Raw genomic sequence first — 24012 nt, forward strand, 5'->3', positions numbered from 1 at the left:
GGTCTGGCTTGATTAGCATGTGGTTCTAAAACATTATGCTTTGGGTACAGAAACCTCAGCACAGAAGTTGACACCTTGTTGCATGTTGTCAGAGCAATGTCTTTTAAGTTCTGGACTTTCCTGTCATCAGGTGTGTTGTCTAAGTGGTTTAATGGCAACAAATCAAGAATACAACTCTCAGAACACACTAAGGCCCTCATTACAACCCTGGCGGACGGGGGAGAAGTGGCGGTAATACCGCCAACAGGCCGTCAGAAAGAAAAATGGAATTATGACCATGGCAGTTACCGCCATGGTCATCCGCCACTTCTCCACTCTGACCGCCAGCGCGGTGATGACCGCTGGGCGGCCGTCACCAGACCCCCGGCGGTATCATGACCCTGCATACCGCCATGGATTTCGGGTGGTTTGGAACCGCCATGAAATCCATGGCGGTAGGCACTGATAGGGGTCTCCCCCACACCCCCACCACCCCTGAGTCCTCCCCCCACACCCTCCATCCCCTGCCACCCCCCAAAGGTGGCAGGACCCCCTTCCCCACCCCTACCCCCAACATGCACAGACACACACCCCCTCCTTCCCCCAACATGCACAGACACACACCCCTACACGCACACATACACTGCAACAACACATACCCGCACACATACAAACAGACATGCACACAGACTGACCTGCACACATTTCCCATACACACAACACCCCCCGCATGCATACACGCACTTACACACCCCCTCTACATACTCACACCCCTATGCATGCACACAACACACAACACCCCTCCACCCCCCTCCCCTAACAGACGATCAACTTACCTTGTCTGTTGATCCTCCGGGAGGGGACGGGATCCATGGGGGCTGCTCCACCGCCAGCACCCCGTCACCAGAACACCGCCACACCGAATCATGGGACGTGATTCGGTGGGCGGTGTTCTGATGACGGGGTGGTGGAGGTGAAGCAACCTCCACTTCCCCGCCGACCGCCAGTATGGCTGCTGGCGGCTCTCCGTCCAAAAAAGGACAGAGGGCTGCCAGCAGTCATAATACGCCACGTGGAAAACCGCCTGCACTGGCGGTCTTCAGCACGGCGGTTCCTCGGCAGTCTTTGAAAAAGACCGGCGAGGTCGTAATGAGGGCCTAAGTTGTCAAATAAGCCCAGGTCTGGAAAGATTATGTCTTGGGATGGCGATCCCATCTGCATAATGCTGGCAGCCGGATCAGAAGAGGGCACTAATCCAGCACTTTAACACGACCACTCGCATAGAGAGATGGGGAGAGAGAAAGAGAAAGGGGAAGAGGGAGGGGAAGGAAAAGCAGGTACTACATAGACACACTGGCCCTCATTCTGACCTTGGCGGGCGGCGGAGGCCGCCCGCCAAAGTCCCGCCGTCAGGTTACCGTTCCGCGGTCGAAAGACCGCGGCGGTAATTCTGACTTTCCCGCTGGGCTGGCGGGCGGTCGCCTTCAGACCGCCAGCCAGCCCAGCGGGAAAGAGGCTTCCACGATGAAGCCGGCTCGGAATCGAGCCGGCGGAGTGGAAGCTGTGCGACGGGTGCAGTTGCACCCGTCGCGTATTTCACTGTCTGCGCAGCAGACAGTGAAATACATGTAGGGGCCCTCTTACGGGGGCCCCTGCAATGCCCATGCCAGTGGCATGGGCACTGCAGGGGCCCCCAGGGGCCCCGCGACCCCCCCTACCGCCATCCGGATCTCGGCGGTCCGACCGCCGGGATCTGGATGGCGGTAGGGGGGGTCGGAATCCCCGCGGCGGTGCAGCAAGCTGCGCCGCCGCGGAGGATTCAATGGGGCCGCGGTACACTGGCGGGACCCCGCCAGTGGTGCCGGTCCGACCGCGGCTTTACCGCCGCGGTCGGAATCCCCATTGGAGCACCGCCGGCCTGTCGGCGGTGCTCCCGCGGTCCTCCGCCCTGGCGGTCAAAGACCGCCAGGGTCAGAATGACCACCACTGTGTCCTTGGCATACCTGCCTACTCTCCATATTTTGCAGGAAGACTCCCTAATTTCTAACCTAAAATGTTTGCTGATCTGCCATGAACGTCAATTCACCAAAATGCCAGGGGTTGCGAAGGTGACATCACATGCAGTTTAACCTTTACTTTCACTTATACATGCATGCTTACACTTACACCCACATTTACACATACACAAATTCGCATAAATACACTGTAACCCACAACATACATTTAAAATAATTTGTACATACCTCAGCTGCCACGTAAGGTCATATTCCAGCAAATTGTAATTAATTATTTATTGCACTAATTGTGAATAATACCACATTATTCACTATAAGTGTAATGGAAAATTGACAGAAAACAAGGAAAGTGGAGCTGTCCTTCCGTTCCTGACACTGATTTGCCAGCTCTGAGGCCAGGGGTCGCAAAGGCTGTGCCAAGGATCGCAAGGGGCAAATCAGGGGTTGCAGCTGTGACCCCTGTCGACCTCTAAGCCCATGTGCTCTGCATGTTCTTTTCACTCTCTTTCCTGTAGAGCTCCTTCCTATGCACTCACCTACTCTATTTCTTTACATCCCTAGCCTGTTTACCACTCTCACCGTAAGACTTGTCTTTTTTCTACAATGCCCTCTTCTGTTCACCCTGTAGAGCTTTGAAAATGCCCTAAGGTGGTGTAGGTGCTGCACAAGCAACCAACAAGATAAAGAATTAAGGTCCACCTTGCCCGTACTTTTTCTTTCCCTCAGGCTTGCAGAGCTCTCAAGGTTCCAAAGTTTGTACTTGATTAACTCATCCAGTCCAGGTTTAGCTTTGCTTTCTCCGATTTACAGCCCTCATTTTAAAACAGGCAAGGAGGATTACAAGTCCCAGAATGCAAAGCAAAAAACTTCGTCTGGGTGGGCTACTCACAAATGTACCTGGCAAAAATCAAAGTTCTATGCTGATTACATTCCGCCTGCCCATTCCCTCATATTCCCTTTTCGTGCTTTGAGGCTTGAAACTTAATGGAGACAACAGAGATACTCCTGTTTAGGAAGGCTGACTCTATTTGAAACAACATCTGGTGGCCGAACACTTTGGATTTGGTTCCGAGCACCAAGAAAGCAATACGAATTTATAGCCTGATTCACAAAAGGAAACTTACACGTTTGAGTAAAAAAAAAAAAAATTTTGCAATTCAGTAAGCAATCTTTGCCCATCTTTTTATGTGTGGAGTCTCAGACATGATGCTCGTAGAAATCCTACTTGTAAAGTTACTTTGTGAATTGCAAAAAATCGCAAACATGGACAAAAGTATAAGTTTACCTTTGTGAATCAGGCCCTGAAGCTTTTTCATTGATGAGTCCCTTTCTATAAATGTTCAAGTACATGCATTGTGTGAGAGCTGTTTTGGAATTATGTAGCTAGTTTACAAGATTTTCAACTGGATTCCTATCCATCACAGTAAGACCATCTTCCAGGCACTTATTACCAGCTGCCTTGACCAAGGGATACCTTACATATTGAAAAGGCTGATTATCTCCTCACACTACGTCTAAGTATTCAGAATGCGGCTGCTTGAATGATTTGTAATTTATCCAACAAAGCCCTTATAGGAACCCTCAAGCATAAACTTTCTTCACTGGCTCCTTGTGCGCCAGAGAGCTGTTCTTAAATTGCTCTGCCATGTGCACCAGGCGGTTTATTATGCAGGTGTCCATATCCTCAGGGATAAAGTCTGTTTATAATGACCCTCTAGAGTACTCAGGTTGGCCAGTCACGCCATCATTGTCTCATTACCTATTTCGAAGGCAATAACTGGCGGCCAATCCTTTACCTACATGGCAGCTATCACTGAAACACCCTTTCATTAAAACTGCGTTTGACGCCTAAAAATGCCCTATTTCAGAATGTACTGAAAACATGGCTGCTCTCTGGCTAGCTGAGTCTCTTCTTTATATGTTCTGCCCCCGTTTCCTACTTTTGTTTACTCTGGTGCTTTCTTGGTCTTCATTCTGCTAGCGCTCGGATATCCCTTTGGGGATGAGAGTGCGCTTTAGAAAATGTCTAAATAAATAAAATAAGCTGCACAAGGGTAGTTTAAGTGCTATATAAAACACAACCTGGCATGCCATTTCACCACATGATTATGGTGCTCTTGGGCGTCAAAGTTGCATGTAGAAATATAGCTCAGTGGGATGAACACCTCCGGTAGAGTCGGCGAGTAACCTGCAGGTCTTAAATTACAATCTTGGCAGGACTGACTCAGACTTTCATCCTTCAGAAAATACAGTGAGTACTTGTGACGTCTATTAGGAAAGTGGCAATTGTGGCGTGTCTCATAACAGGATTTAATAAAATTACAATGTGTTACAGTGGTTTCTTCATCAACATAAGAAGTCTGAAAGGGTTGCCAACACAGCCCGCATTTGAACTTGTAACCTCAAGGTCACTGACACATATCAGAAGGAAGCATTTAACTCAATGGGCCACTTGGCTGACCAATAGCCAATGTTTTATGACCATTCTTTGCGGCTACTATCACAACTAGTAGGCGGGTTGTGAGCCAAGCAGCTGCCAGCAGGAACAATTCATAAGAGATGCAAATAACTTGAAAGTATTCCAGAGGACAACGATTCAAGTTATGTTTTGGATCGAGAAAGGAAGAAAAGAGGAGAGTCTGCATTTTCTTGTGTCCAAGAAAGCTATCGTGGTTAATGCACCTGCAGCAGATTTCTGTGCAATAAGAATTTCTCTATTCGAATCCTTGCTCGGGCAGGCTTGCCATGTCACCCTTTTGAGATTAATGAATTGAGAATAAATGATGGGGTTACAGTTGCATTTACCATTACAAACAAAGGACCATATACCACAGGACGCCTAGAGCGTCTTGCTTAAACAACACAGCATTTTAAACTGAATGATTAATTTCGATGTTGTATGGCTCAAACTGTGGAAGTCTATGTGATGTTGACTCTCACCTGCTGACGTTGCTTATGCAACGGCTCTGGTAGGTGAAAGGTCATTTCTAGGAGTGAGATTCTATTTGACCCACGCACTTACTTTCAGTCCTGCATAAAAGCTAGACCTGTGCATAATTTACGGGTGAGATACTGCCAGTGGACAGCTCGTACATTTTACCTCAGTTGCAGGTTCTCGTTGGGCACAGACATTTGCACTTGCTCTACGGACAAGATGGCCAAATGAGCTAATTTATCACTGGTGTCTTTTGGTTAAACTTATCAGCGCACTGTGTGGAGGGGTAACCAGTGTAAATAGTGGCGTGATGGATAGCATCTAGATTTCCAAAATAACCATCGGTCATGTAAAGCACTTTGGCCCATATTTATACTTTTTTTGCATCGCATTTGCGTCATTTTTTGACGCAAAGCAGCTCAAACATAAAATACAATTGTATTTTGTAAGTTTGCGCCGATTTTGCGTCAAAAAACAAAGCAAATGCGACGCTAATAAAGTATAAATATGGGCCTTTATGTGAGACTGACCACGTAAATGTGTCTTATACACATATAGTTAACAACAGTCGTGGATCCAGCCTTCTGGGCCTATTGTGGACAAACCCCGACTACGTCGTCGGTGACACTCCTTTCCAATGCAACATTTCCTCATACATCCCTTTATGGAACAGTACTTTATATGTTTGCTTAAATGTGGTTACCTAGGACTGAATCTTCTAGAATTCAGAATTCTAGAAGCGTTTAAATGAAAGCCCAGGACTGGGGCAGGGTACCCCTGATAACACAGAGTCACGACCAGCAGGTGTCACTAGGGGATCACGAGTGCAAATCCAGTCTCTATTAAGATACCCTATAAATTTGAAAATGTGAGTACAATTAATGTGAGTGCTAGCAATACCTTTAATATCGCTTAGAAACGCAACAACTGTGATATGAAATTATCTGTAAAAATAATGTCCTGTTATTATTATTACTCTGTTAAGTGTAGTGTACATGCGTCCTGCCAGCCGAGGTGCGTTATTGGTTAAGCTGCAGACTTTAATGGAATCATGAGTCTCGAGTTGTTCTAATCTTGCTTTCATCACTTTACCGCGCTGAGTCACCTTGGGCAAATCGCTTCATTCCCACAGGCCGCCTTCAGGTAGCTCATACATGGCTGTCAACTGATTTCATGTCTCTAGGGTGTCTTGAAGCCGGACTTAGTTTGTCAGTCAACAGAATGTATGCACCTATGTGACAAGTGACACAGAAAGTCCCAACATGTTTAGGACTGCTGCGGGAAAAAAACAGGATTGTTGAATAGTAAATGACACCCCTGCACGTGCATTGTGAGAGCAGGTGCACTAAAACAATCGATTTTCTTGCTCCAAGATAATTTAGCTGTTGTGTCCTCGTGAACAAGCGTGACACGTCATGGGCGCTTATTGTTATGTCGAAAGGTTATAGAATGGGGAGGGGAAATAGTCTGTTGGATTTGTGAGTCGGATTCTTGAGCTTTAACTATCACATTTGGCGACGATCTGTAAGAACCCGAACCGCTAACGCCCCAACAGCTCGTTCTAAGGGAAGTGTCAATGTCTGTCAATAAACCAATCAGATTAAAGTACCGGATTACAGTAGGTTTTGAAAGGAAAGGTCAGGATTGGAACGTGCTTTCCTGAAGACATAAAGGTGGTCATTCCGACCTCGACAGTCTTTTCTCCAGACCGCCGAGGCCGGGGGAGACAGAATACCGCCATTGCCGGCGGTATTCATGCCTCCCTATTCCGGCATTTCCGCTGGGGCAGCGGAAATGGCACATCAACATTGCCGATGGCTCGTAATAGAGCCGGCAGCAATGTTGATGTGCAGCGGGTGCAGTAGCACCCGTCGCACATTTCACTGCACCCCCAGTCCCCTTACCGCCAGCCTTTCAATTACGGTGTTTACCGCCACGGACAGGCTGGCGGTTGGGGAGTCATAATCCCCAGGGCAGGCGGAAGCCTGGCGGGAAAATGGAGGGGCCGTCGGTATGACCGTGGCTTTTCCACCATGGTCAGAATTTCTGGCGGAACACCGCCAGCCTGCCGCCAACATACCGCCGGCCGCCAGGGTCGGAATGACCCCCAAAGTGTTTTAACCCCAGAGTGCGTTGTGCTAGCGGTGTTAGCAATAGATGGGTGTTTGTGACTAGGCAGGGTTAAAGGGGACATGAAAAATTGAATATTGTTCTGAGGAGGGAAATAGCCTGAGTCTGACGTGTTGACAGAAGCCTTACCTGCAATGATGGCAGGGTTTCCCTGCCCTCCTTCCGGCTTTACCCAGATTTCCACTGTGAACTCCCGCCTGGGCAGCTTTTTGTCCAGCACTTCCGGTCTCGCCACGAGCACTTCCTCCCGGATCCTGGAGAAGTAGAGGGCTGCCATCCCCTCGCGGGCTGCGCGTGGATAGCCAGGCTGTGGCTCGTCCCACTCTTTAGGCCCGTTCCATGTGTGCCTGACGCGGCCCTCGTGCCAGGGGTGGAATACCTCAACGTGCTCGTTGGCACGTGCTTCGGCATGCCTTGGCCGGCGTCCGCCATTTCCACCGTTCCCTAGGCTGACATGGCCCTTGCCCTCTCTGCTGTGCGCGAGACCCTTCAGAGGACTGTTCTTGCTTCCACGTCTCCCGTGGCCATGCCAACGTGTTGCAGATGCACCGTCTCCGCCACCGAGGGCCCACACGGACGGAACATTTCTCGTTAATCTCCTCTGACTCTGACTGGGAGCATTTCCCACTGAAGACTCATCGGTAGATTGACTTCTCTGTAGCCCTTTTGCATCTCCATTCATAATACCCCCAAGGTTCGACGGTGGGCTTCTAGGGTAAACACCGAAAGGCTGGTGCTGGGGTGCCTGGGGAGGTCGCCGGTTTCCGCCCCCCAGCCGGCAGCGTTCCCCCACCTTTGGCAGCAAGTTTCGGTCTGCCCGCATCACCAGTGCCCGCTTGTGTTCCACCATTGAGCTGAGCTTGGCAGCTCTGGTTGCCCACAACGCGAGGATTGCCGTCACCAATAACAAGAGGCGTGTGTGCGGCATGGCATGAGCTGTGTGGTTGATTCTTGTGGACGAGTGTGATGCCAACCACTACAAAGACTTGGAACGGCTTTCCCAATCACTTCAGTGGCATATATCCAGTGTTTAGTGGCCACGCCACTTCTGCTAGTTTATACTTTCTTTGAGATCCCTCGCTTCCTCACTTTGCGTCACGCATAGTCTTTTCTTTCTTGTAGACCCTTTTTTCGTTGTCTCCCACTTGTGCGCTATAGTCGTCGTAGCGCCTGACTCCGCAGTTACAATTTTGCTTTATCCCGGTTATGCAAACCAGCTGGCAAAGGTGCAACAACTGGTTCACACTGGTGAAGAAGACAAATCTGCACTCAGCTGGACGTCTCCGATGCCCAGCAGGCCCTGGCTGGTGAAAAGGGAGAAAGCGACCTTGATATTTCTCCCAATAGCCAATCCTTCATTCCACGTTCCTTCTGTAATGTCCGGTGGATTAGGTGTGTGAGGGACAGGCAGGAGCTCTTGGCCTTCCCTTCGTGATTCCCAACTGTCCAAGCTGCCGAAGAAGGCACAAGTTCACATAGGCAGCCCTCGGCGACCGGCCTTTAGCTGGTGACGGTGTAGAGGGTGTTAGTAATAACCACTTTCTGATGCCCCAAGTGCCCAAGCTGGCTTCGACGGAGCAGGTGCTCTCAGTAGCCACTTTCTGATAAGGAGGGTTTTGTCCTTTCGTGAAGTCCACGGATCGGAGCAGGTGGAGGGTACACAGTGGCTCTTGCCGCTCCTCAGCGACGCCCAACTGGCCCCAGTTGTGCTCGGCTAGTCTTATGTAACTCTCAACAGGTCAAAGTTGGTGAAAGGGCTGCAGACACGCTCAACTTGCTACCTGTGACGCTCAGTGGGTGCGTGCTGGCCAGGTGGGGCACACGCCCGTTCCCTAGCAAAGGGGGCGCAGAAGGTCTCTATTCTCCTATCAGGGCACCCTTCACCCCGGAAATTCTATCGGAAGTGAAAAACTTTCCAAAAGTGCGCGTAACACGAACCCTAGACTGCGCTCTCATCATCCGTGAGTGTCAAGAGGACTTCCTTGTAGGCGTTGTTTTTTTTTTTTTTTGCTGTAGTGGGTTGTCACCCTCGGGCACAGGCAGGAGGGATGCCCAGCAAGGACAAAGTCCAAAAAAAGAGGGGAGAAAGGAAGGAAGGGTGAAACCGAGCGTTGCTGTCCAGCTGTTGTCTTCTGCCCACTCCGAGACTCACCTGGTGCACCTCGGAGAGACTCCCGCGACAGGTGGTGGGATTTGAGGGACGCCGCGTGCTGGCCTGGCTGTCCGAGAGTGTAGAGGGAAGGAACAGGGGAGAGTTGGGGACGAGGTGCAGCCGCTGTCCCAGCCTACCCCTCCTCTGGCCGCTAGTGCTCAGTGCCGGTGCCTCGATCTTCAGAGGATGGAGGGAGCGCGGGCCCCCAGCCCTCCCCACCTTCTCCTCTTCGTCCCCTCCCTCTGACTTTGCTCCCCCTCCCTTTTCCCTCAGCACTCTAGAGACAGGTTGAGCTTCTGGAAGCCTAGAGTGAAATAAATGTCTCATCACTCTCCTACTGTCTATACCTCTCTTTGTCGCTAGCTCTTTCTCCTACCATTCTCCTCTGTTTTTACTTTTATGTTCACCTGATTCCTGTTCTCTAGCGCTTTTCTAATCTCTTTAGAAATTATAATTTCTCTATAATACCTGGTGTTTTACCTACCATTCCTCATCTCTTTCAACCTTTCTTTCTTTTTTCTTGCTATATCCCCCCTTTGCCACTTTCACCCATCACCACTCTCTTTCCTTCCTCCTCCTCCTCTTTTTCTCCCGCTCGCCATTCCCTCTTTCTTTATCTGTTTCTCTGCTTCCACCTTTTCTTATATTCTCCCCCTCGTGTTCTCGCCTTCTTTCTGTTGTATTCTTCCCTCTCATCTATCTATCTATCTATCTATCTATCTATCTATCTATCTATCTATCTATCTATCTATCTATCTATCTATCTATCTATCTATCTATCTATCTATCTATCTATTCCCCACGTACTTCCCTGGACATTTCCCTCCCCTCCGTTTCTCTCTGCCTCTTTATATTTCTAGTCACCCGACTTCTGTTTCCTCAGCCATTCTCTCACCCTATTTAATTTTAAACCTGTTTATCTCTGTTCGCTTATTCCTGTATTTATCTTGCCCTTTCTTTCTTTATACATTTTTATACTTTAAATCCCCTTTTCTAGTTCTGTTTCTTGTGCCCCTCCTGCCCCCTTTCTCAACTCCTTCCCTTCTTTCTTCGTTCACTCATTCCTAGCGCTAACCCTTTACCGCACCCATCTATAAAGCGCCCCCCTTGCCTCCTCCCATATTCTTGCTTTTGTCTTTCTTCCTCTGTGAAGCAGAAGGCACAGGGGGCAGGGGGAGATTGGGGAGGGGACAAGCAGGATGGTGCAAGGGTTAATTGCAATCAATAATGTTCCTGTGTTCCTAGCTCCCCATGGGACGCCCCGCAGAGTGACCTCAACAGGCTCTTTCTCACTAGGGACTTAATTAACACCCCCTGCCTGTCTGGCACTCTCCTCCCCCAGCACACACATCTCCGGTCTCCTGTGTGTTCTGTCCAACATTAAGCGCCCCCCTTCCCCCCACACACATACTTTGTATCTGCTGCCACTAGATAGATAGATAGAGTTATTCAGGACAGAATGGGTAGCGTTTTGTCCCTTGTCTCTGTGTTCCCACACCTGTTAACACCAGCCTGAGCTTATAGGGACAATGCAGCTCACTACAAAGCATGCCCAGCAGCGCTTGTCTGCCCGGAAGTGTTCAATGTTTAGGGTCGAAATTCTACATCCACCGGCCTTACAGGACCAGAGACTGGGTGCCTAACAGCACATGCTTTGTCGCCATGCTGACCCTGCAAGGGCAGACAGGTAGAGGCGCCACTGCCTTCGTTAGAACTTACACGATGAACTACAACTGTTTCACGTCCCAGAGGTTGATAACCCTTTCTTCAACATAAAACCATTGTTTCGTCAGGCAACTAAATCACTGTCTGAGCAAAGGTGCCACTGAGGCCTGACAGCTGTCTCTCGTTTGTGACTGAGTCATACGTTGCTGCTACTCCCGATGTACAGCTAAACCTGTGGCACTGTGGAGCCCTTCTAAAAAATCTAACCAGCAGGCAGGCCATGATTTGCCCCTGTCTACAAATCCTAGCCTACCACATCACCAGCACCCCCCACCCCCAATATTCACTTCACCCAGATCAGTTTCGTTGAACTTCTGCACACTAAGACCACCCAACGTCCACGGAAAATAACTGTGCCATGTCCATCCCATGCGTCTCCATGACCTCCGACTCAATCTCAGAAACAATCAAACACGTGTAGTTGTCATGTCCCGATTGACTGCAGGGTTCTAATGTCCCCACATCACAACAGTAGTGTCGACATAGAGGTGCATGGAAAACACATCAGTAGCACGACTGACACTGGACATCTGGTGCTGCTCCTTAGAGCTCAGGTAGGAAGTCTGAGAGGAGGATAGAGAGGGTTGGGGAAGAGACAGACTGCACCAATCTTTGTGCATAGCATATGCTCACACGCGGTTTGGTTTGAGTATTATTTTGGCTCAGTCAAAATATTGGCGACAAGGCTGTGTTTTGATCATGCATACACCCACCTACTGGCTGGCTGGAATTGACCTGTTCTGCAAAGTCTTCTCGACAACCCAGGTGTGATGTTGACATCAGATGAACCAGTGTCAGGAGCTAAAATCACGTTTAGCTTTGCATCGCTTAGCAGCAACATGGATCTTATTAAATCATAGATGCAACAATATCAGCCTTTGCACATCAACAGACGCAGTGTTATTGGGTGTATCATCACTCTCTGACATAAGCACACCAAAGAGGTTGGCAAGGATCCAAATGTTTAATGTATGCATTGCTGCTATGGAGATCAAAGACAATGAGTGGAAAAAGGGTCTCCTGTTACACTTTGTTGGTCTTGACCTGCAAGATATCATATTTGAACTTCCCACACTCGACGATAACCCATATAAGAAAGTCAGAGTGTGTCTCCCGAAGTTCTTTTAACACAGAAAAAGGAAGGCTATTAAAGAACTCCGCTTCACTTGACAAAGCACCACTCCAGGGCGACCATTGTTGCATTTGTCACACGGTTGAAGGCCCATGATAGTGACTGTTTTTAACAACTTGGGCAGGATGAGAGTCTCCTATGTTATGGAAGAATCTGTTGTAGATACCCGCAGAATTTTCGGATATTCCTCAAATGACTGAAGCCACGCACACCACTAACAACATTCAGGAACAGGTAATACATTGACACAAGGGCTCTGATTCATCTGTTCTTGAAATGTGTGCGATAAAGGGCCACACTTCTCACTAAAGTCCATGAGGAGAGAGTGTTATCGATGTGGACTCAAAGGGGGCTTGAGCATTACCAATGACATCGCCAAAGTGCTCAACGGCATATCCAAAGTCCACATTCCAGTGCTTAATTTGTGCTTGTTGTGTCCGGTGCTGAGCACCAGCACTTATTTTTGAGGGCCGGGGCTTATTCTTCTGCCTCAAGCATTTTCTGCGAGCAAAAGACACATATGGGAAAGATGGATGAAGGGAAAAACGAAAAAGCGTCACAAAGGGAGAAAGTAGAAAGCTGCAAGAGTGAGCTGAAGGGGTAGGGAGTTGCTTTATATCGGTTGAAGAGGCCGAGGTGGCTTCAGGATTACGCCACCTCAGTATTCCATGTTCACACATTTAATTGCGCAGCCGCGTGTTTAAGAGGAGGGCTTTGACCACCGGCACCTTTTTATTTTCAAATTAAGCACTGCCACATTCACACGCCATGACAAAAGGTACAGTTGAAGAAAAGTCTACAAGTGAATCTTCAGTGTCTCCTATATGTACAGCCCTGAGGAAGGTGACCTCCAATCACAGAAGTGTGACGACAGATAATGACTGAAGCTAACATTGCCAAATAACTGAACAGAATGTTGCTCATACCAACATACTTCACAATCAATGCATAGAGCTTGCACAGATTACCTCCCTGCAAAGGCTACTTCTGCACTTCAATCCTGCACAGTGGGCATTAAGTTGTCTTTGATGTCCATGCAGTCTAAACCTCAGAAGACACTTGGGCCCGTATTTATACTTTTTGACACTAAACTGCGCTAACGCAGTTTAGCGTCAAAAAGTTTTGCGCCGGCTAACGCCATTCTGAAGCACCATGCGGGCGCCGTATTTATTGAATGGCGTTAGCCGGCGCTAGCAGACCGGCGCTGCCTGGTGTGCGTGGAAAAAAACCACGTACACCAGGCAGCGCCGGCGTAGGGAAAAATGGCGTTAGGGCGTCTTAAAAATGGTGCAAGTCAGGTTGACGCTAAAAAATCGCCTCCACCCGATTTGCGCCATTGTTAACGACGCCCAGACGCCATTTACATGACTCCTGTCTTAGTAAAGACAGGAGTCATGCCCCCTTGCCCAATGGCCATGCCCAGGGGACTTATGTCCCCTGGGCATGGTCATTGGGCATTGTGGCATGTAGGGGGGCACAAATCAGGCCCCCCTATGCCACAAAAAAAATATAAAAATACAAATATTTATACTTACCTGAACTTACATGAATGTCCCTGGGGTGGGTCCCTCCATCCTTGGGTGTCCTCCTGGGGTGGGCAAGGGGGGTCCCTGGGGGCATGGGAGGGCAGCTGTGGGCTCATTTTGAGCCCACAGGTCCCTTAACGCCTGCCCTGACCCAGGCGTTAAAAAGCTGCGCAAATGCGGGTTTTTTTGACCCGCCCACTCCCGGGCGTGATTTTTGCCCGGGAGTATAAATACAACGCATTTGCGTCGCAGTCATTTTTTTGGACGGGAACGCCTACCTTGCATCTCATTAACGCAAGGAAGGCGTTCACGCAAAAAAATGACGCTCTTTACTCCTACTTTGGCGCTAGACGCGTCTAACGCCAAAGTATAAATATGGCGTTAATTTTGCGCCGAATTTGCGTAAAAAAAAACGACGCAAATTTGGTGCAAACGGAGTATAAATATGCCCCTTGGTATTTGTTATGATTTCAAATTGCATTCAAACTGAACTGTTATGGTAATCTGTGGTCTCAACGCTAGATTATACATCCGAAAGTGCTAATGTGGCGAGCCTGTCCCCCTAGTTGTTTCAGTGACTGGAACAAGTTGATAACTGTCAAATTGTGCATGGACAAAGAAAAATGTAAAGCAGTATTCCAGAGGTACTCCAACATACAGAAGGAAGTTAAAGACAATATTAACAAGCTTCTGCTCCATGACCTCATTAGGTTATGCCTTGGGTCTACCCAATTGTGCCTGTGCTCTAGAGACAATCTGATGACAACATATATTTATGTTAAAATAAGCCAACCCTTGTCATCCAAAGGCTCCTGACACCTAGAAATGAAGGCAGGATACTCCATTTGAATAGGGCTCAAACATTTTCTAAGTTAGATGTGATCAAAAGTTGCATGGATACATTAACATGATTGCCCCTCACTTAGGCTGTTCTCAGCAATTGATGTTTTGCAGGAATAATAAGGGACAGTGATTAATTGTGTTCCCAATTGAATGATTTACAGTGACAATATTCTATGTAGCCTTGGCAAGCTGCAACAAGCACTCAGTGAAAGATATATGAAAGTCAAGCACTGGCAAACTCAGATCCGATACTCAACAAAGACAAATGTGATTACACACAGGCATCCTTGTTGTTTTATTGTTGCATATTTTCAAAAAAAGGCATGAAACCTAATCCTGACAAAGTGGGTGCCCTCACCTAAACATAGCTGCACAGAAAACCTGACAGCACCTGTCAATATTCTGGCACCACCAGGTGTAGGTACATCTAAGATATCATGCAGAATTCACAAAGGTAAATTTACATGAGTAGATGAATTCAAATGTAGACCTGTATTCAATTTGTACTATTCACTATTTCCGAGTAGAGAGATACACGTAGATGGAGCCTTACATGTCTCCATCTCCTCAAGTAATGGTGTGGAGCCTACCCAGGAAGAAGCTGTGAGTGTAAAGTTACTATTAGTAACTTTCCACCTTTTGAAGGAGATCTCCTCTGACAGGGCACAGAACTCTCTATAGTAAAGTATAGGGAAATTTAATGACGTTTAAAAAAATAATTTAAATATTTTAATGCAAAATATATAATTACAATAATTATACATAAGTATTATTAAGCTGGAATTATAAGATAATTTACAACATATTTCTTCCTCAAAATAAATTTGTAGTACATTATAAACTATTTTAAAGAAATTAATGTAATTTATACATAGTACCTTTTCAATAGTAAAACAATTAAAATTACTCACCTTCACCAACATTTAATTTGTAGTAAATTTGATAAAAAGTGAATTTTAATTGTTTTTATAATTTTAGGAAAAAGATAAACATTTTAATTTCATTTTTTAAACTCTGACTGTTTTGCCATTTAAACAGCAGTCAGCAAATCTATCTATCTATCTATCTATCTATCTATCTATCTATCTATCTATCTATCTATCTATCTATCTATCTATCTATCTATCTATCTATCTATCTATCTATCTATCTATCTATCTATCTAACTTCCCAGCAAAACTAAAGGTTAGAGGGACATTATAGTTGGGTTCAGATTTACCCACATAAAACCGTAGAAATTAATTAACCAGTTATAGTTATACTTATCTTAACCACTTCGCTGCCAGGCCTTTTCCCCTCAGGTGCCAAGCCTTTTTTTTGGCTGTTTGGGGCAGTTCAAGCTTAGGCCCTCATAACATTTTGTCCACATAAGCTACCCATGCCAAATTTGCGTCCTTTTTTTCAAACATCCTAGGGATTCTAGAGGTACCCGGACTTTGTGGGTTCCCGTGAAGGAGACCAAGAAATTAGCCAAAACACAGCGAACATTTCGTTTTTAAAACAAACAATGGAAATAAAAGGGCTGCAGAAGAAGGCTTGTGTTTTTTCCATGAAAATGGCATCAACAAAGGGTTTGCAGTGCTAAAATCACCACCTTCCCAGCTTTCAGGAACAGACAGACTTGAATCAGAAAACCACATTTTCTCAACACAATTTGGGCATTTTACTGGGACACACCCCATTTTTACTATTTTTTGTGCTTTCAGCCTCCTTCCAGTTAGTGACAGAAATGGGTGTGAAACCCATGCTGGATCCCAGAAAGCTAACCATTTCTGAAAGGTAGACACATTTCTGAATTCAGCAAAGGGGTAATTTGTGTAGATCCTACAAGGGTTTCCTACAGAAAAAAACAGCTGAAATAAAACAATATTGAAATTGAGGTGAAAAAAAGCAATTTTTCTCCACGTTTTACTCTGTAACTTTTTCCTGCGATGTCAGATTTTTGAAAGCAATATACTGTTACTTCTACTGGACCTGGTTGCGGGGATATATAGGGCTTGTAGGTTCATCAAGAACCCTAGGTACCCAGGGCCAATCAATGAGCTGCACCTTGCAATGGGTTTTCATTCTATACCGGGTATACAGAAATTCATTGCTGAAATAGGAAGAGTGAAAAATAGGTATCAAGACCACCTTTGTATTTCCAAAATGGGCACAAGATAAGGTGTTGAGAAGCAGTGGTCATTTGCACATCTCTGAATTCCAGGGTGCCCATACTAGCATGTGAATTACAGGGTATTTCTCAAATAGATGTCTTTTTTTATACACTGTCTTACATTTGGAAGAAAAAAATGTAGAGAAAGACAAGGGGCAATAACACTTATTGTGCTATTCTGTGTTCCCCAAGTCTCCGTATAACAATGGTACCTCACTTGCGCGAGTAGGCCTAATGCTAGCGACAGGAAACACAACATGGACACATCACATTTTAACATTGAAACCTGACGTGTTTTTTGCAAAGGGCCTAGCTGTGGATTTTGGCCTCTAGCTCAGCGGGCACCTAGGTAAACCTGCCAAACCTGCGCATTTTTAAAAACTAGACACCTAGGGGAATCCAAGATGGGGTGACTTGTGGGGCTCTCACCAGGTTCTGTTACCCAGAATCCTATGCAAACCTCACAATTTGGCCAAAAAAACACTTTTTCCTCTCATTTCGGTGACAGAAAGTTCTGGAATCTGAGAGGACCCACAAATGTATTTCCATCCAGCGCTCCCCCAAGGTTCCAGATAAAAATGGTACCTCACTTGTGTGGGTAGGCCTAGTGCCCATGAAAGGAAATGCCCCAAAACACTACCTGGACACATCAAAATTATCAAATACAAAACAACCTGTTTTTGTGGGGGGTATCTGCATTTTTGGTCCTGGGCTCAGCAGCCATTTAGGGAAACCTACCAAACCCAGACATTTCTGAAAACTAGACATCAGAGGGAGTCCAGGGAGGGGTGACTTGCGTGGATCCCCCAATTTTGTCTTATCCAGAATCCTCAGCAAACCTCAAATTTAGCAAAAAAATCAAATTTTCCCCACATTTCTGTGTGGGATCACTGCACTGGGACAAATTTCCTACCACCCAACATTCCCCCGAGTCTCCCGGTAAAAATTATACCTCACTTGTGTAGGGCCAAGTGCCTGTGACAGGGAAGAGCCAAAAACATGTCGAAATTGAGGGGGAACTAAAGCGGGTCCAAAAGGGCAGTTTGAAAAAAAACATTTTTAGGCTGACAAGTGCAGCAGAATTTTTATCGGTATAGATGAGACAATGCTGGGTGGTAGGAATTTTGTGGATTCCGGAAGGTTCCATCACAAAAATGTGGAAAAATGTGTGATTTCCAGCAAAGTTGGAGGGTTGCAGGGCATTGTGGGTAAGAAAATGGTGCAGGGTGCATGTGAAGCGCACCACCCTGGAATCACCCAGATATTTCGTTTTCAGATGTGTCTAGGTCTTGTGGATTTTGTCTACATGGCAGCGTCCCAAAGTCCAAAAAGTGCAGCCCTCACCGTTACAAGTTGGACGATTTTGAGAGTTAGCCAAGCTCTCATGGTCCAAATGTAAAACCAAAACCCAAAATAATCAAATATCCTCTTGCTTGCTGTGGGATAGGATGTTTTAGTGTGCGGGGCAGAGCTGAAAGACTGTTACCCCCTTCATTTGGGTTGGGGGCATAACAAGGCCCATACTGGTTGGTAGCCACCACCCCATTATATATATTTTTTAATTCCCTGGCATCTAGTAGACTTTCTTCCCCCCCCAGCCTATTGATCGGGAGTAATTGCTCCATCTGCCCACTGGTGGGCAGAACAACTTTGGTCCCATATATTTGGGGTGGGGGTATGGCCATACCCCCAACCTCTTATTTTGAAAAACTAAATCTTCCCTGGTCTCTGGTGGGCTTCCTGCTTCCCTTTGGGGCAGATGGGCCTTCCAAAAATAGGCTGATCTGCCCCCAAGGCGGGCAGATATGGCCAACAGTAATGTGCCCCCATGGGGAGCGACCCTTGCCCAAGGGGCTGCCCCCCCAAACAAAACACACACATACAAACACACTAATCCCTGGTGTCTAGTGGTTTCTGCCCCCCTTGGGGGCATATTGGCCTAACAAAAATAGGCCGATCTGCCCCCAAGGGGGGCAGAAATGTCCTAAATACAATTTGCCTCCCAGGGGAGCGACCCTTGCCTAAGCCGTCACTCTCCATACATAAAAAACACAAAGTAAAAAAAAGAAAAATAAATTCCCTGGTGTCTAGTGGTTTCTGCCCCCCCCCCCCGGGGGCAGATCGGCCTAAATATATTAGGCCAATCTGCCTCCAGGGGGTGCAGAAATGGCCTAAAAGTAATTTGGCCCCCTGGGGAGCGACCCTTGCCTAAGGGGTCACTCCCCACATATAAAAAAATAAAATAAACAAAAAAATAATAATCCCTATTGTCTAGGGGGTTTCTGCCCCTCCCCGGGGGCAGATCGGCCTAATTATATGACGCTGATCTGCCCCTGGGGTGGGGCAGAAATGACCTAAAAATATTTCCCATCCCCCCCCCCGGAGAGCGGCCCTTCCCTTATGCGTAAGTTAAAAAAAAAAAATCCCTGGTGTCTAGTGGTTTCTGCCCTCTCCCGGGGCAGATTGTCCTAATTATATTAGGCAGATCTGCTCCGGGGGGGGGTAGAAATGGGCTAAAAATAATTTGGCCCCCCAGGGAGCGACCCTTGCCTGAGGGATCGCCCCCCACATATAAAAAAAAAAGAAAGAAAAAAAATGTATCCCTGGTGTCTAGTGGTTTCTGCCCCCCGGGAGCAGATCGGTCTAATTATATTAGCCCGATCTGCCTCCAGGGTGGGGCAGAAATGGCCTAAAAATAATTTGGCCCCCTGGGGAGCGGCCCTTGCCCAAGTGGCCGCTCCCCTCATGACAATTAGAAAAAAAAAATCTCTGGTGTCTAATGGGCATTTCTGCTGCCCGATTACATCGCACCAGAAATGCTGAGGGAGACATAAAAGGAGAGGAAAGCCCTTTCTTGGCCCCTCCAGTGATCGGAAGAGAAATGCAAAAGCATTTCTGTTCCGATCCGTGCTGGAAGCGCTGATTTCGTCAGATGCCACAGGAGGGCAGGGGTGGAAGGGGAAGCGGTTCCCCTTCCATCCCTGCATTGGGGGCGCTGAGGCGAGGCTCATGAGCTGGTACCAGGACATAACGGTTATGTCCGTGGCGCCTCAGCGCCGCAGCCAAGGACATAACTGTTACGTCCTTGACTGCGAAGGGGTTAAGACACTATAACTCGTGTCCTAAGGTAACTATAACTCACATCCCCGCCATGCACTGTTTTCTCATCAATAATGTAATTGCAAATGTTGCAGTTATCTTAGATGTGATAGAAGATGTGATAACTGATGTAATATGTGGGCTAACTATCATGTCACCAAGGGGTCTGTCGCGGCCAGACAATGTGGCCAACTCCCCATAGGCAGCCAACCCCGCATCACAGGGTTTAGCCGCATGGCATGGGTTAGCTGTAGGGCCTGCAGCCAACCCCGCAGGCACCCAACCCCACTCCACCCACAGCCTTTGGCTATGCTTGGAGGTGGGTCAGCTGTGGGGCCTGATCTGCAGGAAACAGCCTTTACTACGCAGCCGGAGCCACGCAGGCCGTAAGCAGGAAAGTGTTACCATGCTTGCCTGAATCACACCTGTTTGAACCTCGCAAATGCGTGGTTAAGGCACCATGCATTCACATGTTTCCGGCACTCAGGAGGAACAAGTGTAAGAGGAATAGGGCGGCCGGGTAAGTGTGGCTGGGGTGGATGGGGATATTTTTAAGGACATTGGGGGTCATTCTGACCCTGGCGGTCAGTGTTAAAGCGGCGGCCAACCCGCTAACAGGCTGGCGGCCAAAAAAATTGAATTCTGACCCTGGTGGGAACCGCCAACACAGGCCGCCGCATTAACACTCCGACCGCCACGGCGGTACAAACAAACAGCGCGGCGGTCACCGCCAACAGGCAGGCGGCAGACAATGTACCGCCCACCCTATCACGACTCACCAATCCGCCACCTTTTCCGGGGCGGGAGCCCCGTCGATAAAAACACGGCGGAAACAGACATCTCCAATGGAAAACGCTTACCTCGACACACTCCACGCGGAATCGGAACAGCATGGAACCCGAACTCCACATCCTCCCAGCCATTGCCTTCCTGCTCTTCTTCCAGGATCACGAACCTCGCCGCAGACGACAACGGTGAGTACTGCACCTACAACACGGGGAGGGGGGAGGAGGAAAGGTTACGGGCACACACATACGCCACACACCCACCCCCACCCCCACCGAAATACCTACACACCTATGCAGATAAAAAAGTCAGAGTGACACCCCCAACCCCCCCCCCCCCAAAAAAACAAAGACAAAAGGCAATGAATGTAAAAGTAGAACTATATTATTGCAACAATAAAGTATAGCGACCGTAGCAATATATGAAGAATTAATACACATCTAGAACTATATCCATACAAGTAGCAAAAGTCCGGCCCAGTCTTTCAAAGTCCAAATGTCCGTGGGCCAATGTGCAGCAACACATGGGCAAAGCCCACACACGAGATCGAGTCCATTGAAGAGAACACTGCTGGGGCATCACTAAAATAAAAAACAGGCACCTCAGGGGGAAGGAAAGGGGGGGCACCTCAGCCACATGAGTCCACGACGCCAGATCCACGAAGGCCCTCCATGCCCACTGTGCCATCCTGGGGAGTGCAAAGCCACAGTCTCACAAGTCTCTACAGTGGGTGGATTGCCCACTGTGCCATCCTGGGGAGTGCAAAGCCACAGTCTCACAAGTCTCTACAGTGGGTGGATTGCCCACTGTTACATCCTGGGGAGTGCAAAGCCACAGTCCATCAGGTGGATTACAGAGACCACTGGTCATGGAGGAGGCATGGTGGGCAGAGTGCGTCGTGAAGGCCTGCCCGACACAGAACCGGGACTGCCAATGGGCCAGCGGTGCTTGACAGGAAGGGCCCAGCGGAGCGGTGCTTGACAGGAAGGGCCCAGCGGAGCGGTGCTTGACAGGAAGGGCCCAGCGGAGCGGTGCTTGAGACGGCGGTGCCCAGCGGAGCGGTGCTTGAGATGAAGGGCCCAGCGGAGCGGTGCTTGACAGGAAGGGCCCAGCGGAGCGGTGCTTGACAGGAAGGGCCCAGCGGAGCGGTGCTTGAGACGGCGGTGCCCAGCGGAGCGGTGCTTGAGATGAAGGGCCCAGCGGAGCGGAGCTTGACAGGAAGGGCCCAGCGGAGCGGTGCTTGACAGGAAGGGCCCAGCGGAGCGGTGCTTGACAGGAAGGGCCCTGTTCAGCTGTGCTTGACAGGAAGGGCCCAGCGGAGCGGTGCTTGAGACGGCGGTGCCCAGCGGAGCGGTGCTTGAGATGAAGGGCCCAGCGGAGCGGTGCTTGACAGGAAGGGCCCAGCGGAGCGGTGCTTGACAGGAAGGGCCCTGTTCAGCGGTGCTTGACAGGAAGGGCCCAGCGGAGCGGTGCTTGAGACGGCGGTGCCCAGCGGAGTGGTGCTTGAGACGGCGGTGCCCAGAGGAGCGGTGCTTGAGATGAAGGGCCCAGCAGAGCGGTGCTTGACAGGAAGGGCCCAGCGGAGCGGTGCTTGACAGGAAGGGCCCAGCGGAGCGGTGCTTGACAGGAAGGGCCCAGCGGAGCGGTGCTTGAGACGGCGGTGCCCAGCGGAGCGGTGCTTGACAGGAAGGGCCCTGTTCAGCGGTGCTTCTCACGGCGGGGCCCTGTTCAGCGGTGCTTGAGACGGCGGGGCCCTGTTCAGCGGTGCCTGTCTTGTGTTTCCAGTGAACCACACCTGGCCAATACTTGCCGCTCAGTCTGCATCGTACCTTTCCGTTGCGGGGCCCTCCTGTGATGGAGTCCTGGGGCCCTGGGTCTCCTCCGATACCCCCGGAATGGGGCTGGTGGGGCCCTCATGGCCAGGTCGGCTGCTCCCTGCCTTTTGCTCCTTGCTGCCCTTGCCCTCCTTGGCAGACTGTCCAGCGGAGCGGTGCTTGAGATGAAGGGCCCAGCGGAGCGGTGCTTGACAGGAAGGGCCCAGCGGAGCGGTGCTTGAAAGGAAGGACCCAGCGGAGCGGTGCTTGAGACGGCGGTGCCCAGCGGAGCGGTGCTTGAGACGGCGGTGCCCAGCGGAGCGGTGCTTGAGATGAAGGGCCCAGCGGAGCGGTGCTTGACAGGAAGGGCCCAGCGGAGCGGTGCTTGACAGGAAGGGCCCAGCGGAGCGGTGCTTGACAGGAAGGGCCCAGCGGAGCGGTGCTTGAGACGGCGGTGCCCAGCGGAGCGGTGCTTGACAGGAAGGGCCCTGTTCAGCGGTGCTTCTCACGGCGGGGCCCTGTTCAGCGGTGCTTGATACGGCGGGGCCCTGTTCAGCGGTGCCTGTCTTGTGTTTCCAGTGAACCACACCTGGCCAATACTTGCCGCTCAGTCTGCATCGTACCTTTCCGTTGCGGGGCCCTCCTGTGATGGAGTCCTGGGGCCCTGGGTCTCCTCCGATACCCCCGGAATGGGGCTGGTGGGGCCCTCATGGCCAGGTCGGCTGCTCCCTGCCTTTTGCTCCTTGCTGCCCTTGCCCTCCTTGGCAGACTGTCCGTGGCCCTTGGCTCCCTTACCCGATGTGGCAGGTGACGGTGCAAGGCTACCCTCCTTGGGGGCAGGCGTATCAGGCCTGTCGCGCCTGCCCTTCAGTTTTTTGCTCCTCTTCCCAGGGGGGGGGCTGGCTGTGCCTTTGCTGCTGGACGATGTCCCAGCCCAAGGAAAGGGCGGACTCCAAAAACCAGGCACGACGTTCTTGGGAGTTGCTGGGCTGGTGGTGGCTGAGGTGTTTGTGGAACTCTTACGGGATGGAGGGGGTGGGTCAGGTGAGGAAAAGAGGTCCACTTTAGAGAGGAAAATTTTCTTTGGAGCCATGGGAAGGGTAGCTGGAGTGGGTATGGGAGTGGAGGAAGAGGATGTGGTTGTAGGAGAGTCAAGTGTGCTGTCTTTGGGTGCAGGTGCTTGGGCAGGAGGCTGACGTGAGGTGGATGGCTGTTGTTTGGGTGCCTGCCTGCGTTTGTGTGGTTGGGAAGCGGGGGTGACAGACACACTGGGAGAAGACACAGGGGACGTGTACATGGCAGTGGGGGTGGTGACTGCACGTGTGCGGACTGGTCTGGAGGATGTGCTGGTGATGGGTGCAATGGCTGATGGTGGTGTGCTTGCAGGTGTGTGTGGAGACGTCACAGGGAGGGAGGAGGGAGACGAGGAGGTGGGGGACACAGAGGAGGTAGTGACTGTTGGCATGACTGCATCTGGATGTTGCTTGGGTGAATGCTTGTGTGTCCTGTGGTGCTTATGTCTGGATGAGCTGCCCTTGGGTGTTGAGGTGTGTGCAGGCTGGTCTGTAGGTGTGGATGGGATAGGCAGAGGAACAGGGGAGTGGGACTGGGTGGAGGGAGTCAGAAGAGGGAGGCTGGAGACAGGGACAATCGCTGCCGTCAGTGCTGAGGCCAGAGCGTTGAACGATCGTTGATGGGCAGCCTGGCCAGAATGAAGGCCC

General features: G+C 49.6%; 1 protein-coding gene across 1 annotated transcript in view; it reads right to left on the reverse strand.

Moving 5' to 3' along the window:
• PAPPA2 (pappalysin 2) overlaps positions 1 to 7424 on the reverse strand; it is a 796947-nt gene extending 789523 nt beyond the window's left edge. The window contains exon 1 of the mRNA XM_069231564.1: positions 7189 to 7424. Within this exon, the coding sequence (XP_069087665.1) occupies positions 7189 to 7336 (148 nt within the window). The 5' untranslated portion in view covers positions 7337 to 7424. The remainder of the gene's footprint in view (positions 1 to 7188) is intronic.
• Between the last annotated feature and the right edge of the window lie 16588 nt (positions 7425 to 24012).

Source organism: Pleurodeles waltl, chromosome 4_2, assembly GCF_031143425.1.
Source record: "Pleurodeles waltl isolate 20211129_DDA chromosome 4_2, aPleWal1.hap1.20221129, whole genome shotgun sequence".
NCBI lineage: Eukaryota > Metazoa > Chordata > Amphibia > Caudata > Salamandridae > Pleurodeles > Pleurodeles waltl.